This window comes from Numenius arquata, unplaced genomic scaffold, assembly GCF_964106895.1.
Source record: "Numenius arquata unplaced genomic scaffold, bNumArq3.hap1.1 HAP1_SCAFFOLD_1612, whole genome shotgun sequence".
Lineage (NCBI taxonomy): Eukaryota > Metazoa > Chordata > Aves > Charadriiformes > Scolopacidae > Numenius > Numenius arquata.
Genome location: NW_027415156.1, coordinates 1 through 14,514, shown reverse-complemented (window position 1 = coordinate 14,514; position 14,514 = coordinate 1). Strand labels below are relative to the sequence as shown.

Genomic DNA, 14,514 nt, shown 5'->3' with positions numbered 1-14,514 from the left:
ATGCGCATGAGACCCGGGTGACCACGCATCCCGCAAGCCCCCATCCCCCCAGTCAGGCATGGGGGGTGGGGGTTTTTTTTGGGGTGCCCTGACCCACCCTTGGGGTGCCCTGACCCACCCCCCCCTTTTTTGCCCCCCCCTGCTCACCCCAGGATCTGCTTGAGAAAAGCCGTGGAGGTGGCCTCGCTGCTGGCGGGGACACGCTGCTCCGTCCTCCTGCAAGGTACCAGCGGGGCCGGGGGAGCACCGGGATGGAGGGAGAGGGGGGGGGGGGGGTGTGTGTGACACCATGGGGGGGTGTGACACGATGGGGACCGTGTGTGTCTCTGTGTGTCCCCCCCCCTTCCCGCCTTCCCAGAGCCATCGGACCGGGACCTGAACTGCCTTCTGGCCTCGCTGGTGCAGCTCCTGGGGGACCCCCATTCCCGCACCCTTCCCGGCTTCCAGAGCCTGGTGCAGCGGGAGTGGGTGGCCGCCGGACACCCCTTTCCCCACCGACTGGGGCTCCTCCGTCGCGACACCCCCCGAGAAGAGGTCAGACATCCCCCCCCCCCCCTTTTCACCTTGCACCCCCCGCCACCCCGTCCCCATCCTCAGTGGGTGACATTCAGGTGTCCCCCCCATCCAAAGCCCCCGAGAAGAGGTCAGACCCCCCCCCCCCCCACCACCTTGCACCCTGCGCCACCCTGTCCCCATCCTCAGTGGGTGACGTTAAGGTGGGGGGTGTGTGTGTGTCGTCCCCCCCCCACCCCAGGCCCCCGTTTTCCTGCTGTTCCTGGACTGCGCCTGGCAGCTGGTGCGGCAATTCCCGGCGGCTTTCGGCTTCACCGAGGCTTATCTCCTGGCCCTCCACGACAGCAGCTTCGCCCCTTACTTCAGCACCTTCCTCTTCAGCTGCCAGCGGCAGCGGGGCCGCGGCACCCCGGTAAATTGGGGGGGGGGACGGACGGACAGGGGGGAGACACTCCCAGTTCCCTTCCCAGCGAGAGGCATCAGATTTGGGGACAGGTTTGGGGACGGAGGCGAATCCTCTCCCATCCCGCTGCTCCGTGCCTCAGTTTCCCCGTCCGCACCCCCAAATTGACACACACACACACACACCCCCCGCTAAAAGCTCCCCTTTCACCCCTTCTCCCCGCAGCACCGCCCCCCCAGCCAGACCTACACGCCGGTGAACGGCTGGCGGGACCCCCAGCCGGGCGGGGGGGGCAGCGCTGCCAGCGGGCTCCCCCCCGTCTGGGACTGGGGGCTGCGCTACAGCCGGCAGCAACGGGCTCGGTTCAGGAATCCAACGGGACGCCCCGACACCGCAAGACCCCCCGACACCGTGGACCCCCAGACCCCGGGCAGGGTGAGTCGGGGTTTGGCTTTTGCCGGGAGGGGGGGAATGGGGGGGCTGGACCTCTGGGAGGGGACCCAGGAGTCTGGGATCTGCTGCACGAGACACACCCCCCCCCCCATTCCAATCGGGGTGCTCTGCGAGTTAAAACCCTTCCTGGTGTCGTGTGCCCCCCCCCTCCAAAAGATGCCCCATCCCTAACTACAGTTTCCCACCATTCCCCTTTCCGCTGGCTTCTTCCCCCACCTCCCACCCTTTTTTCCCTAATCCCTATTTTTTCTCCCCATTTCCCATCCCACCAACACCCACTGGCTTCTCCCCCACCACCTCTTTTTTCCCTAATCCCTGTTTTTTCTCCCCATTTCCCACCCCATGAACACCCACTGGCTTCCCCCCCTCCTTTTTTCCCTAATCCCTATTTTCTCCCTCATTTCCCAGCCCACCGACACCCACTGGCTTCTCCCCCCCCACCACCCTTTTTTCCCTAATCCCTATTTTTCCCCCCCATTTCCCACCCCACTGACACCCACTGACTTCTCCCCACCTCTTTTTTTTCCCTAATCCCTATATTTTCTCCCCATTTCCCACCCCACCGGCACCCACTGGCTTCTCCCCCACCTCTTTTTTTCCCTAATCCCTATTTTTTCTCCCCATTTCCCACCCCACCGACACCCACTGGCGTCTCCCCCCACCACCACTCTTTTTTTCCCTGATCCCTATTTTTTTCCCTCATTTCCCAGCCCACCGACGCCTGGCCGGGGCCGGGGGCCGGGACCGTGTTCGTGCTGACCAAGGGGACGTTGTCCCCCCAACCCTTTCCCTGGAGGAGCGGCCGCCCCCCGCCTCGCCTGTCCCGCTTGGCCCCCTCCCTGGAGAGCCTGGGTGAGCGGGGGGGCAGCCCGGGGGGCAACCGTCCCCCCGCGCCCCCCCCGGGGCTGCTGCTGCCCTGCGCGGCGGGACCCTCCGTCCGGCTCTGGCGACGCTGTTACCTGCGGGGTCTCCCCGAGGCGCAGGTAATGCGGCACCGGGGAGGGGGGTGGTCTCCCTGGGGGGAAACTGAGGCACGGAGGGGGGGGCTGCGTGGCGGTGGGCCCCCGGGTGGGTGCAGACCCCCAGGGTTCCCGGTTTGGAGGGGATTTTCCCTTCCCCGGCCGTGTCCTGCTGGTCGGGATGTGGGTTGAAGCTGGTGTGGGTGGTCCGTGCGTGGCCGTCCTGCCTGTGTCCATCCATCCATCCCACCCCCTGTCCATCCATCCCGACCTGTGTCCATCCATCCATCCAACCCCTGTCCATCCATCCAACCTCCAACCCCCTGTCCATCCATCCCCACCTGTGTCCATCCATCCATCCCACCCCCTGTCCATCCATCCAACCTCCAACCCCGTGTCCATCCATCCTGACCTGTGTCCATCCATCCAACCTCCAACCCCATGTCCATCCATCCCAACTCATGTCCATCCATCCACCTCCACGTCCATCCAACCCCACGTCCATCCATGCTGACCATGTCCATCCTTCCCACCTCCATGTCCATCCATCCTGACCCTGTGTCCATCCATCCATCCACCTCCATCCAACCCCGTGTCCATCCATCTGCCTGCATGTCCATCCATCCAACCCTGCATCCATCCACCTGACCCCATGTCCATCCATCCCTCCATCCCCGTGCCCATCCACCTGACCCTGTGTCCACCCATCCATCCCCATGTCCACCCATCCCAACCCCATCTCCGTCCATCCAACCTAATTTCCACCCATCCCAACCTCATGTCCCTCCATCCAACCCAATTTCCACCCATCCCAACCCCGTCTCCGTCCATCCAACCCAATTTCCACCCATCCCAACCTCATGTCCCTCCATCCAACCCAATTTCTACTCATCCCAACCCCATGTCTGTCCATCCAACCCAATTTCCACCCATCCCAACCCTGTCTCCGTCCATCCAACCCAATTTCTACCCATCCCAACCCCGTCTCCGTCCATCCAACCCAATTTCCACCCATCCCAACCCTGTCTCCGTCCATCCAACCCAATTTCTACCCATCCCAACCCCGTCTCCGTCCATCCAACCCAATTTCCACCCATCCCAACCCTGTCTCCGTCCATCCAACCCAATTTCTACCCATCCCAACCCTGTCTCCGTCCATCCAACCCAATTTCTACCCATCCCAACCTCATGTCCCTCCATCCAACCCAATTTCCACCCATCCCAACCCCGTCTCCGTCCATCCAACCCAATTTCCATCCATCCCAACCCCATGCCCGCCCATCCCGACCCCCTTCCCTGTCCCCCACCATCCCCGTGTGCCTCCCCCCGGCCGACCCCCGTGTCTCCCCACAGCGTGGGCGCTTCGCCCCATCTCCGGCCGGCCTGGCCGAGGAGCTGACGCTGCTGCAGGACCGGCTCAGCGCCTGGCAGGCGCAGGGACCCTCACGCTGAGGGGACTCCCCCGCAACGTGGGGGGACACAACACCCCTGGGGCTCCCTCCACCCACCCGGGTTTTGGGGGGAACCCCCCAAAAAAGCGCTCTGCACCTTCTGCCGTTGCCTTCGAGCCGTTCCCTGCCGCCTCCTCCTCCTCCTCGCTGGGGCGCGGGGCCTTTTGGGGCCGGGGGAGGCTGAGCCCCGAAGGTGCCCCCAATTTTCCCCAGAAATGGTCATTTTTCGTGGTGGTTTTTTTTTTTTTTTTTCATTAAATTCTTGCTACCTCCAGCGAGGCTCCCGGGAGCTCGGCGCTGGGCTGGCCCCATCCAGCCCCGGGGGGAGCAGGACCCGGCCCCAGCGTGGGGCGTTAGTGGCGGGGGGGGGGGGTTTAATCTCCAGGGGGTGCGGGGACCCCCCCCGGGCTTTGCCGGGAGCTCGGCTCTGGGTGTCGTGACCGTGACTGTGACGTGGGTCCCCCGAGGGGTGCGGGGACGGCCCCATCCTGGCTCCTGGGGGAGCTCCGGGGCTCAGCTGCGGCCGTGGAGGGGCCGATATCCCATTCCCATCCCACTCCCATCCCATTCCCATCCCGTTCCCATCTCACTCCCATCCTGTTCCCAGCCCGTTCCCAGCCCCTCCGCCCCGGGATGGTGGGAGGGACCCGCTCTGCTGACCCCAAAATGCCTCCCGGGATGGGGACACGGGACAGGGATGGGGACACAGCAAGAGGCAGGATCTCCTGCCCCCCCCCCCCCGGGGCTTTTCCGGCAGATCTGTATTTCGGAGCCCATTAAAGCCCAGTTTTGCAGGCGATGGCGCATGGCTGAGAGTGGGGGGGAACCGGGGGTGGGTGCAGGATGGGGGACCCCCAGCACGGGGGCCTGTGGACATGGGGGTCCCCGGCACTGGGATCCTGCCGGCACTGGGATCCTGCCGGCACTGGGATCCCTCAGGACTGGGATTCCCCCTGGCACTGGGGTTTCCCAGCATTGGGTTCTGCCAGCACTGGGATCCCTCCATACTGGGATCCCTCCACACTGGGATGCCCCCCTCCCCGGCACTGGGTTCTCCCAGCACTGGGATCCCTCCATACTGGGATCTCCTGACACTGGGAACCCTCCTGGTACTGGGATCCCTCCATACTGGGATCACTCCATACTGGGATCCTTCCACATTGGGATGCCCCCCCTCCCTGGCACTGGGATCCCCCAGCACTGGGATCTTTTCATACTGAAATTCCTGGCACTGGGATCACTCAGGACAGGGTTGTGCCAGCACTGGGATCCCTCCACACTGGGATTTCCCCTGCACTGGGATCCCCCTGGTCAGAGATTCCTGGAACTGGGATCTCCACCCTATTCCCCTGGCACTGGGTTCTCCCAGCACTGGGATCCCTCCATACTGGGATCTCCTGGCACTGGGATTCCCCCCCTGACTCTCTGGCACTGGGATCCCTCCATACTGGGATTCCCCGACTCTCTGGTACTGGGATCCCTCCATACTGGGATGTCCCCGTCCCTGGCACTAGGATCCCTCCATACTTGGGATCTCCTGGCACTGGGATCCCTCCATACTGGGATTCCCCGACTCTCTGGTACTGGGATCCCTCCATACTGGGATGTCCCCGTCCCTGGCACTAGGATCCCTCCATACTTGGGATCTCCTGGCACTGGGATCCCTCAGGCCCGGGATCTCCTGGCACTAGGGACCCCCCCGACACTGGGGTCCCCCGCTGGGGGCAGCGCTCCCGGCCGTCAGGGCGCTGTTGCGGCCTCTCAGGGCAGGGGATATCGCGACAGAAAGGCGCCGGGCCGGCCCCCCCCCAAACTCCCCCGCCCGCCCACACCCAAGATGGCCGCCGCGCCTTCCCCGCGCTCCGCCGCCGACGCCACTTCCGGTCCATCCGCCCGTCCGTCGCTGCGAAGGGGCGTGGCTCGCGCCTGCGGCTGACGTCACGGCGTGCGGCGTTGCGTGACGGCGGCGCCGCGCGGGCGGGAGCGGGCCGTGGGGCAAGATGGCGGCGGGGCCCATCTCCGAGCGGAACCAGGGTGGGAATCGGGGCCGGGCCGGGGCTGCCGCGGGGGGCCTGTGGGGCGGCCTGGGGACGGGCGGGGTCGGGGGGGCCTGGGCTCCCCAGGGACATGCGGGAGGGGGGGGGGGCGATCGGGGGGACCCTGGAGACGTGGAGGGGCTTTGGGAGGGGCCCTGGGCTCCCTGGGGACATGGTGGCGTTGGGATCTGTGGGGACATGGGGGCCCAGGCCTCCCTGGGGACCTCCATGGGTGGATCCTGGGCTCTCTGAGGCCATGGTGGAGCTCCGTGGGGAGGTCCCAGGCTCTCGGGAGATGTTTAAGGGTTATGGGGGGGAGCATGGGCTCCCTGGAGACATGGGGTGCTCTGGGGGGGGGGCGCAGGGTGACCTGGAGTCTAAGGGGGCTGTGGAGAGGACCTGGGCTCCCCAAAATGTCTGTGGGGGGGGTCAGCTGGGGGGTCCAGGCCTCGGTGGGCACAAGGGGGGGCAGTAGCCTTCCTGGGCACCCAGGAGCTGGATTGGAGGGGGTCTGGGCTCCCTAGAGAAAAGTGGGGGGGGATCATGGTTGAGGGTGTAATTAGGGGGGATCTCTGCCTTGGACTTGAATGATTTCACCCTCGAGTCCTCAAGTTCTCACAGAGCTGAGACTTTCCAGCTTCCCGGGGCTCACGGGTCTAACTCGGCTCTTCTTTGCCCCCCTCCTGACTCCTTGCTCCAGATGCGACGGTGTACGTGGGGGGGCTGGATGAGAAGGTCAGCGAGCCGCTGCTGTGGGAGCTCTTCCTCCAGGCGGGCCCAGTGGTCAATACCCACATGCCCAAGGACCGAGTCACGGGCCAGCACCAAGGTGAGAGATTCACCGCTCGCTCTCAAAAGCTGCACCTCGAAGCAGATATTTTAGGTGGGATCAGAGAGAGATTAATGTGGGAAGAGAGGGGAGGGACGGATGATCCACGGGGAATAACATTTTCCTTCCCAAAAGGGGAGCCTTGGGCTCTCTGGTTTTAAATCAAGTGGGGTTGGATGAGGTTGGGGGGCTGCCCTCTCCTAAAATTCCCCTGCCACTGCTCTGCCCTGGTGAGGCCCCAGCTGGAGCACTGGGACCAGTTCTGGGCTCCCCCAGTTCCAGAAGGACAGGGAACTGCTGGAGAGGGTCCAGCAAAGGGCTACAAAGATGATGAAGGGACTAGAACATCTCTCTGATGAGGAAAGGCTGAGGGACTTGGGGCTTTTGAGTCTGGAGAAGAGAAGGCTGAGGGGGGATCTGATCAACGCCTAGAAATACTTCAAGGGTGGGTGTCAGGAGGATGGGGCCAGGCTTTTTCCAGTGGTGCCCAGTGACAGGACAAGAGGGAACGGGCACAAACTGGGACAGGGGAAGTTCCATCTGAACATGAGGAGGAACTTCTTTGCTGTGAGGGTGGCAGAGCCCTGGAAGAGGCTGCCCAGAGAGGTGGTGGAGTCTCTGTCTCTGGAGACATTTAAACTCCCCCTGGACACATTCCTGTGGGACCTGCTCTGGGTGACCCTGCTCTGGCAGGGTGTGGGTCTGGGTGATCTCCAGAGGTCCCTTCCGACCCCATAGCATTCTGTGACTCTGTGTTTGTTGCAGGCTATGGGTTTGTGGAGTTCCTCAGTGAGGAGGACGCGGATTACGCCATAAAGATCATGAACATGATCAAGTTGTACGGGAAGCCCATTCGAGTGAACAAAGCCTCGGCCCACAACAAAAACCTGGACGTGGGGGCCAACATCTTCATCGGCAACCTGGACCCCGAAATCGATGAGAAGCTCTTGTACGACACCTTCAGCGCCTTCGGGGTCATCCTGCAGACGCCCAAGATCATGCGAGACCCCGACACGGGCAACTCCAAGGGTTACGCCTTCATCAACTTTGCCAGCTTCGACGCCTCGGACGCGGCCATCGAGGCCATGAACGGACAGTACCTCTGCAACAGGCCCATCACCGTTTCCTACGCCTTCAAAAAGGATTCCAAAGGCGAACGGCACGGCTCGGCCGCTGAGCGGCTCCTGGCAGCCCAGAACCCCCTCTCGCAAGCCGATCGGCCCCACCAGCTCTTCGCCGATGCTCCTCCTCCTCCCTCTGTCCCCACTCCTGTTGTCACCTCCCTGGGACCCGGCGTCACCCCTCCAGGTGGGTAAATGGTGTCGGGGCCCGACTCTGCGCCCCGTTGGTTGTCGGGGGGGCTGTTGTGCCTGTCCTTCGCCGGTCTCGGTGCCTCGTGTGGAGCCGTTCCTTGTCCCATGGGTGGCTCAGGGCAGTGACACCGTGCCACGAGGGTGCTTTTTGGTGACAATCGGTGCAAAACCCTCCATGGAGCTGTAGGATCACGGGCTGGCAGGACCTTAGGAATTCCTCTTTCTTCCCTGTGCGGAAGCAGCTCGGATCCTACTTCTTTCTGGTGGTTTTTTATGGTTCCAGTGGCTCTTTGTGCTTCCACCTCCTTCCCGATTGCCTGGGAGGGTTTGGGTTTTTTTTGCTTTTAATTTCTTTGGGTTTTTTATACTTAACCAAATTCTCACTGTCTCTCTTCCCAGGCCTCCCGCCCCCAGGATCCTTCCCTCCACCGGTGCCACCTCCCGGAGCGATGCCTCCCGGAATGCCTCCTGCCATGCCTCCCCCACCCATGCCGCCTGGTGCGGGTGCCCCTGGGCCCCCCTCTGGGGCTGCGCCCACCGGGGGGCACCCCCCACATCCCCACCCCTTCCCTCCGGGCGGGATGCACCATCCAGGTAAGGATCGGACGGGGATCTGGGTCGGGAAACGTCGCTTGTCGTCTCCTTCTGGGGGGTGGGCTTGGGGTAAATCGCCCCCTCCTTTTCCTTGGGTAAGTCCCCCCCCCTCCTTTTTCTTCCCTGAAGTTTCTCTTCTGTAAAATTTAGATCGGATTTAGATGAGATCTGGGGAAGGAATTTTTCACTTTGAGGGTGGTGAGACCCTGGTGCCCAGAGAAGCTGTGGCTGCCCCATCCCTGGAGGGGTTCAAAGAGTGGGGAATGGGATGATCTTGAAGGTCCCTTTCCCACCCAAACCATTCCCTGATTCTATAAAAATGGGGAGAAAACTTGCCATCCTCTAAAAAGGACCAAACGTGGCATTTTTCCCCACGACATCGCTCCGTGCAGCTCAGGGTGAGGAAAAAAGGGGGGGTTCTGCGTAGGAGGGAGCGCGTCACCTCAGCGGGGCCGGGCTCTGCTTTCTGGATTTCTCTCCTGGATGTTCTAAAACGTGTTAAAAAAAAAAAAAAAAAGACAAACCAAAAACCCAGCCTGGAGCGGGGCCCGGCGGGATTTATGGAACATTTTGTGGTGATTTCCCAAGCCGTGCCCTTCTGGGATGCAGCCAGGCGGGACGAGACGGGGGTTTCCTCGCGCGGGGAAGGTGCGGGACGCGGGAGGGCAGGGTCCCTCGGGGTGGGTTTTAAGGTCCCTCGGGGCTCTTTTGTGCCTGGGGAGGATGTTATAGGAGACTCCGAGCCCTCGTCGTTTTTTCTCTGGTTGTAAATGAATCCGTTAAGTGTGAACCTTCTCGGCGCAGTCTGCGGCTCTGCCAGGCGGGAGCTAATTCCAGACACGAGAACAAAATGTTTCTTTGATTTCCTTCCATTTTTAGCCCCGTAGTACTGGGGGGGACGAGCGGCGCGTACGTCTCCGCCCTGCTTTCAAATGCAAAAATTAAGTGAATTTAGCCTTTTAATTAATTTATTTATTATTTTTTATTCCCTTCTTTAATCCTGCCTGCTCTAAGACGACCCCTGGGCCGGGCCGCTCTCTCCGCGCCGGCTGATTAGGGGGCTTTGTGTCATCGTGGCCGTGTGAGTGACCAGATGGCTGCGATTGTCCCCGATTACGAGTCGGCTTTTAAGAGGAAGCCAATTACACAGGGCAAAGGAAAGCCTGACCCAGCTGCTTCCACACCCCTGCGGAGCCGCGTGGGTTTCTGACGAGGAGAGAAGAATCTGTTTGGGTTTTTAAAGGGGTAAAATAAGAACAGAAAGGAGATTTGAAGGGATCCAGGCCATTCCCGCTCAGAGTTTTAAAGTCGGGTTGCTCAGGGAGCTTTTTCACAGTCTCCAAGGGGGTGATTTCTCCCCAAACCCCTGTCCTGGGGCTGCACCGTGGTCACTGTCACGTCTTTCTCCCCCCTCCCCGTCTTAAATCTAAGCTGCAGCCTGTTCCTCTTGCCTGTTTTTGGAGAACTTGGCACTTTTTCCTCTTGAACCTCCCTTTTGGTAGCAGAACTCCCTTTGCAGCCCTGATTTTATAGCCACGGGGCTGGATTTCTTGCCCCTCTGGGCTGTGGGTGCCCGGAGCTGCCATGCCCAGCGTCTGTTCTTGTTGCCAACGTCTCTTGACTCCTTATTCCTCCAGGAATGCCCCCCATGCAAGTCCACCACGGGCCGCCCGGGATGGGCCAGCATCACCCAGGACCCCCAGGCTCCGGAGGCCAGCCTCCCCCGCGGCCCCCGCCTGGCATGCCACACCCTGGACCCCCTCCCATGGGTATGCCACCCCGAGGACCTCATTTCGGGTCGCCCATGGGTAAGTGGGTGCCCGCCGGAGGCGGTATGTGTTTTTTTTTCTATCCATCCTACGCTCTCCCGTCGAGTCGAGCGTTCCCTTTGGGCCCCACGCCCCCCCCCTGCCCCGCTCCTTCCTAGTTTTAAGGGGGACGGGAAGGAGGTGACACCGGAGGGGTGTTTTGGAGCAAGACCTGGCCAGGTAGGAGCTGCTGAGCCAGGGTTTCCTGGGGTTTTCCTCGCGACGTGGGCCTCCACGTTGTATTTCCCTCCATCTGTCGCGACAGGGAGGGTTCCTGAGACCTGTCATGGTGGTGGTGGGGAGGGGTCCCAGGGGAGACTCTTTCTCCAGGACCTGCTGGTGGAAGGAGAGCGTTGGCCCAAACTGTGGTCCCCTGGGTAGAGCTGGCACCCAAGGGTGGGGCTTTGGGGGGGGAAACCTGCTCTTTCCGCTCCTCTCCCGGGGGGGGGGTTGTTAATGCCTGTGCTCTGTCCCCGCAGGTCACCCGGGCCCCATGCCCCACCACGGGATGCGCGGCCCTCCTCCGCTGATGCCTCCTCACGGGTACAACGGCCCCCCTCGCCCCCCACCTTACGGCTACCAGAGAGTCCCCCTGCCCCCCCGGCCGGCACAGAGGCCCCCTGGGGTGCCGCCGCGTGGCCCCTTGAGGGGCCCCCTCCCTTAAATGCCCCCAACCCCCCTCCCTGCTGGGGCTCCTTCCCTCTCTGTCCTCAAACCTTCCTTTCCCCTCGGACTAACGGACCAGCACCCAGGGGGGGCAGTTGGGTCCAGCCCTGTCGCCGCCCCCCCCTCTGTCCTTCCCTCTCCCCGTTTCTTTTTATAGTGTTCATTTTGGTTACTTTTCCCCTCCTCCTTCCCTTTATCTCCGCCTTGAAGATTTATCAAGGTACTTTTACCAGATTGGGGGGGTGGTGTTTTTTTTTCTATGTAAAGCAGCGATCGCCTACAAATAAAACATTTTAAGAACCCGACGAGGGGTGGGGGGGGATTCTCCCTCCGAGATCGAGACGAGGCTTTGCCTGTTTGTGATGGAGACGTGGTCCATCGGCCTCTGCCTGTCTGTCTCGGGGTGAGGTGCCGGATTAGGGGCGGTGAATCGGGCCCTTGGTTAACCCAGGCTGTTCCTTCGAGAAAACAAACGATAAGAGCCTTAAAATCCATCGCATCCTTGTCCCGGAAGGCACAAGGCAGCGGGCAGGACATTTGGAGGAGTAATTTGGTAGGGAATGTCATTCTCTCTGGTCCTTCTCCGCTTCTTTAGGCTTCTTTAGAAATGAAATCTCATTTTGTTCTCGCTCCCCCAGCCACGGGAAACCATTATAGCTGTGGTTCTGGGGATACTGGTAACTGGGAGGGCGATGAAATTTGGGATTGGGAAGAGAGGAGGTGGAGCGGGATCTGGTCTTGTCTCTCGGGGCTGAGTCTGAGTCGCCGGCCCCGTCCCTCCCCTCCTTAATGAATTCAGTGTCTCAGCACCGGCGGGGCTGGATATTTGGGGATGTGTAAAAGCCGAGTCTGGGGAGGGAAAGTTTCGCGCCTCCCCCAGCAGCCGGGAAGGTGCGAGGAGGGAGGGGAGCCCGGATTTTGGCAGAGATCCGTGCGGGAAGGGGGAATAGCCTGCAGTTGGAGGTAGGGCTTTAAATCCAGACACAAAAATCAAAGTGCTTCCAGATATTTGGCTGCCTGGGGCTGTTTTGGGGCTCAAGGCAAGAACCGGGGGATACAAACGGGGGGGGTCCTAGCGCTTTTTTGGCTGTTGTGCCTCTTCCTCAGTGCTCTGCCGTGCTTCCAGCCTTGATTTTACCCTTTGCCGGTTTATTTCTGTTCTGTTTTAACATCCTAGGGCTAAACCTGACCTTTAGCTCCAGTCTCTTCACCCTCGCGGGGCAGAGGGAGAGGACGGTGCGGTGCTTCCCCCCCCCCCCGCCGTGGTCGTGGCGGGGGTGGTTTTGGGTGAGTGAGATCTGGAGAAAGGGCAGAGCCCCAGTCGCACAGCTCGGCTCCCAGCTCGATTTCTCCTCCGCTTCTCTCGCCTTTGGCACGTTGGGTGGCCACCGAAGGATCTGTGAGACGGGCTGGAAGAGCTCTGTGCTTTAGTTTTAACTCTTTTCTAGTTATATTTTATCAGAGGCCGGAATAAAAGTAGGGTCTGGGCTGTCCTTAGCTGTGACCCCCGGTGGAAATTCTCCTGCTGCTCCTTGAACCGACATCCCTGCTCAAACCCAGCCTTCCCGGGGACAGTTTGAGGAGATTTGGGGCTTGGAAACCTCCAGAACTGCTCCTGGAAGGGTCAGAGTGGTCGTGGGGGGGCTTGATCCTGACCCCGGTGCCCCCACCACAATGGGGTATTGATGGGCTCAGCCTGATGTCACCTCCAGATGCTCAGGTTCCCGAGTTTTGCAGAGGATGATGAGGTTTGGAGGAGGAAATGTAACTTGTGCAGGGTTTTCCAGCAGACCTGGAGGCACCGGGGGTGCTCGCGGGTCCTCGGTGATTTCATTAAACCCGCCCCCCCCCCCCCCGGCGCCTCGGCTGTCTCTGCTCTGTGTCCTCCAGAGCCCGGCGCAATTGCATCAGTTCCATCTCCCTCCCAGGAAGGTGCTTCTCCAGCGCTGCTGGGTTGTGTCCAAGTTCGGAGCCAATCCACTGGAGGGTAAAATTAGGGAAAGAGCCTGATTTAAGCATCCTCTCATCCGGGGGGGGAATGGGGAAGCAGGACTTGGTGCTCTCCCCTCCGCTGTGGGGCAAAGTCATCATCACGCGGTTTGGCTCCGGTTCTTCCACCTGCTCTTGGAGGACGAGGAGAAGTGGCTTCACAGCTGCTCCTTGAGCTCCTCAGCCGCCAGCAGCTGGGCTGGAGGTGGTTTTTCTGCCGAGAGGCGCCCGGTGAGCGCGTCTTAAAAACACACCTAATGTTTGCCTTAAATCTTCCCGAGCCCGGGCTTGGTGGCGTTCGCCGTCGTTCTCTGCGCGCCCCGGGGGGGTGGGTTGTGTAGCGTCTGGATGCGATTCAAGGCGATAAAACCCTGGAGTAGACGAGGCGGGTGCTTAAATCCCCCGTCGTTAATTTGTGATGGAGGGGGGAAAACCGAGCTGGACTCTGGTTTCGGGGACACCGAAGGAGCGCTTTAACCCTACGTGGGGGTGTCGATCTGGGGAGCGGATGAGGGAAGATTTTTGGTGAAGATTTTTGGTGCTCAAGCTTTGCCCCGAAGGCACGAAAAACCCGCCGTAGCTCCAGCCAAAGCATTCCCGGAGGGCGGGGGGGGGAGAAAAATTAGGGAGAGGGGAATTGAGTTCCGTCGATGGGGTCTAAACGTGCGGAGAAGCAAAGTGTCTTGGTCCCTGCTGGGTGACCTTGGTGGCTCCGGCGAGGTGGGACGCGTGTGGCCCTCGGAGCTGCGAGGGGGGTGACGGAGAGGAGCGTGTCCACCGCGTCACGGCCAAACCCCTTCTCCCCCCCCCCCAGCATCGGACCCTCCCAGGGAGCCCGGAGCTGGGGCCGGGAGGTAGAAATGGGAAGATGCAACCTCCCTCCTTCACCCCAGCGCCTCGGTCTGCGCCGAGAGGGTGCTTCAGCCTCCCCATCCTCTTCCCCGGTCCCGCTGGGGCAGTCGTAGCCTGTCCTTTGGGTGCTGTTTGACGTTGGGTTTAATTTCACGGCAGCCTTAGACTCTCTGGTTCCCACTTCCCCCCTGGTTTTATCCCCTTTTATCCCCGGTTCCCCCCCCAGTTTTATCCCCAGTTTCCCCCCCTCCGGTTTTATCCCGGTTCCTCCCCATGTTTTATCCCCTTTCCCCCCCCTCCCTGTTTTATCCCCTTTTCCCCCCCCCTCCCTGTTTTATCCCCTTTTCCCACCCCTCCCATTTTATCCCCTTTCCCCCCCCCCCCCCGTTTTATCCTGTTCCTCTGTGGTTTTATTCCTTTCCCCCTGTGGTTTTATCCCACAGTCACACCCCCCACACACACCTCCCCCAGGTTTTATTCCTTTCCCCCCCCTGGTTTTATCCCGTCCCCCCTCGTTTCTAGGCCCTGGCAAATGTGATGTGATCCCTGACACACACACACACCCCCCCCCCCAGGACAGGAAAAAGCCATTTCTCTGTCCCCGCTGCCACGCGTTTCGCTCCGGTTTATCCGCGTTATCAGCCCTGG

General features: G+C 61.2%; 2 protein-coding genes across 3 annotated transcripts; both read left to right on the top strand.

Moving 5' to 3' along the window:
• Positions 1-152: 152 nt before the first annotated feature.
• Positions 153-3,780, top strand: MTMR11 (myotubularin related protein 11; the record flags this gene model as incomplete). The annotated part of the gene is made up of 6 exons (XM_074167494.1): positions 153-223; positions 359-534; positions 755-925; positions 1,142-1,351; positions 2,080-2,352; positions 3,682-3,780. Coding segments are annotated over 6 exons (1,000 nt in total), but the record flags the coding sequence as incomplete, so codon positions are not given.
• A 1,933-nt stretch (positions 3,781-5,713) lies between these two features.
• Positions 5,714-11,366, top strand: SF3B4 (splicing factor 3b subunit 4). Of its 2 annotated transcripts, none has more exons than XM_074167495.1 (6): positions 5,714-5,813; positions 6,516-6,644; positions 7,410-7,952; positions 8,357-8,551; positions 10,189-10,383; positions 10,839-11,364. In XM_074167495.1, the coding sequence occupies exons 1-6, from the start codon at positions 5,780-5,782 to the stop codon at positions 11,021-11,023; spliced, it is 1,281 nt and encodes a 426-aa protein (XP_074023596.1). In that variant the 5' UTR covers positions 5,714-5,779; the 3' UTR covers positions 11,024-11,364. The 2 variants fall into 2 exon arrangements, with proteins under 2 accessions (XP_074023596.1, XP_074023597.1); XM_074167496.1 differs by having other exon boundaries at positions 5,751-5,813; positions 10,189-10,359; positions 10,839-11,366.
• Positions 11,367-14,514: the final 3,148 nt, after the last annotated feature.

Bases quoted from the DNA above. Each gene is read 5' to 3' on its own strand.
- SF3B4 (XM_074167495.1), top strand. From the start codon at position 5,780: ATGGCGGCGGGGCCCATCTCCGAGCGGAACCAGG. The intron at 5,814-6,515 runs GTGGGAATCGGG...TCCTTGCTCCAG, and splicing joins CATCTCCGAGCGGAACCAGG to ATGCGACGGTGTACGTGGGG. The intron at 7,953-8,356 runs GTGGGTAAATGG...CTCTCTTCCCAG, and splicing joins ACCCGGCGTCACCCCTCCAG to GCCTCCCGCCCCCAGGATCC.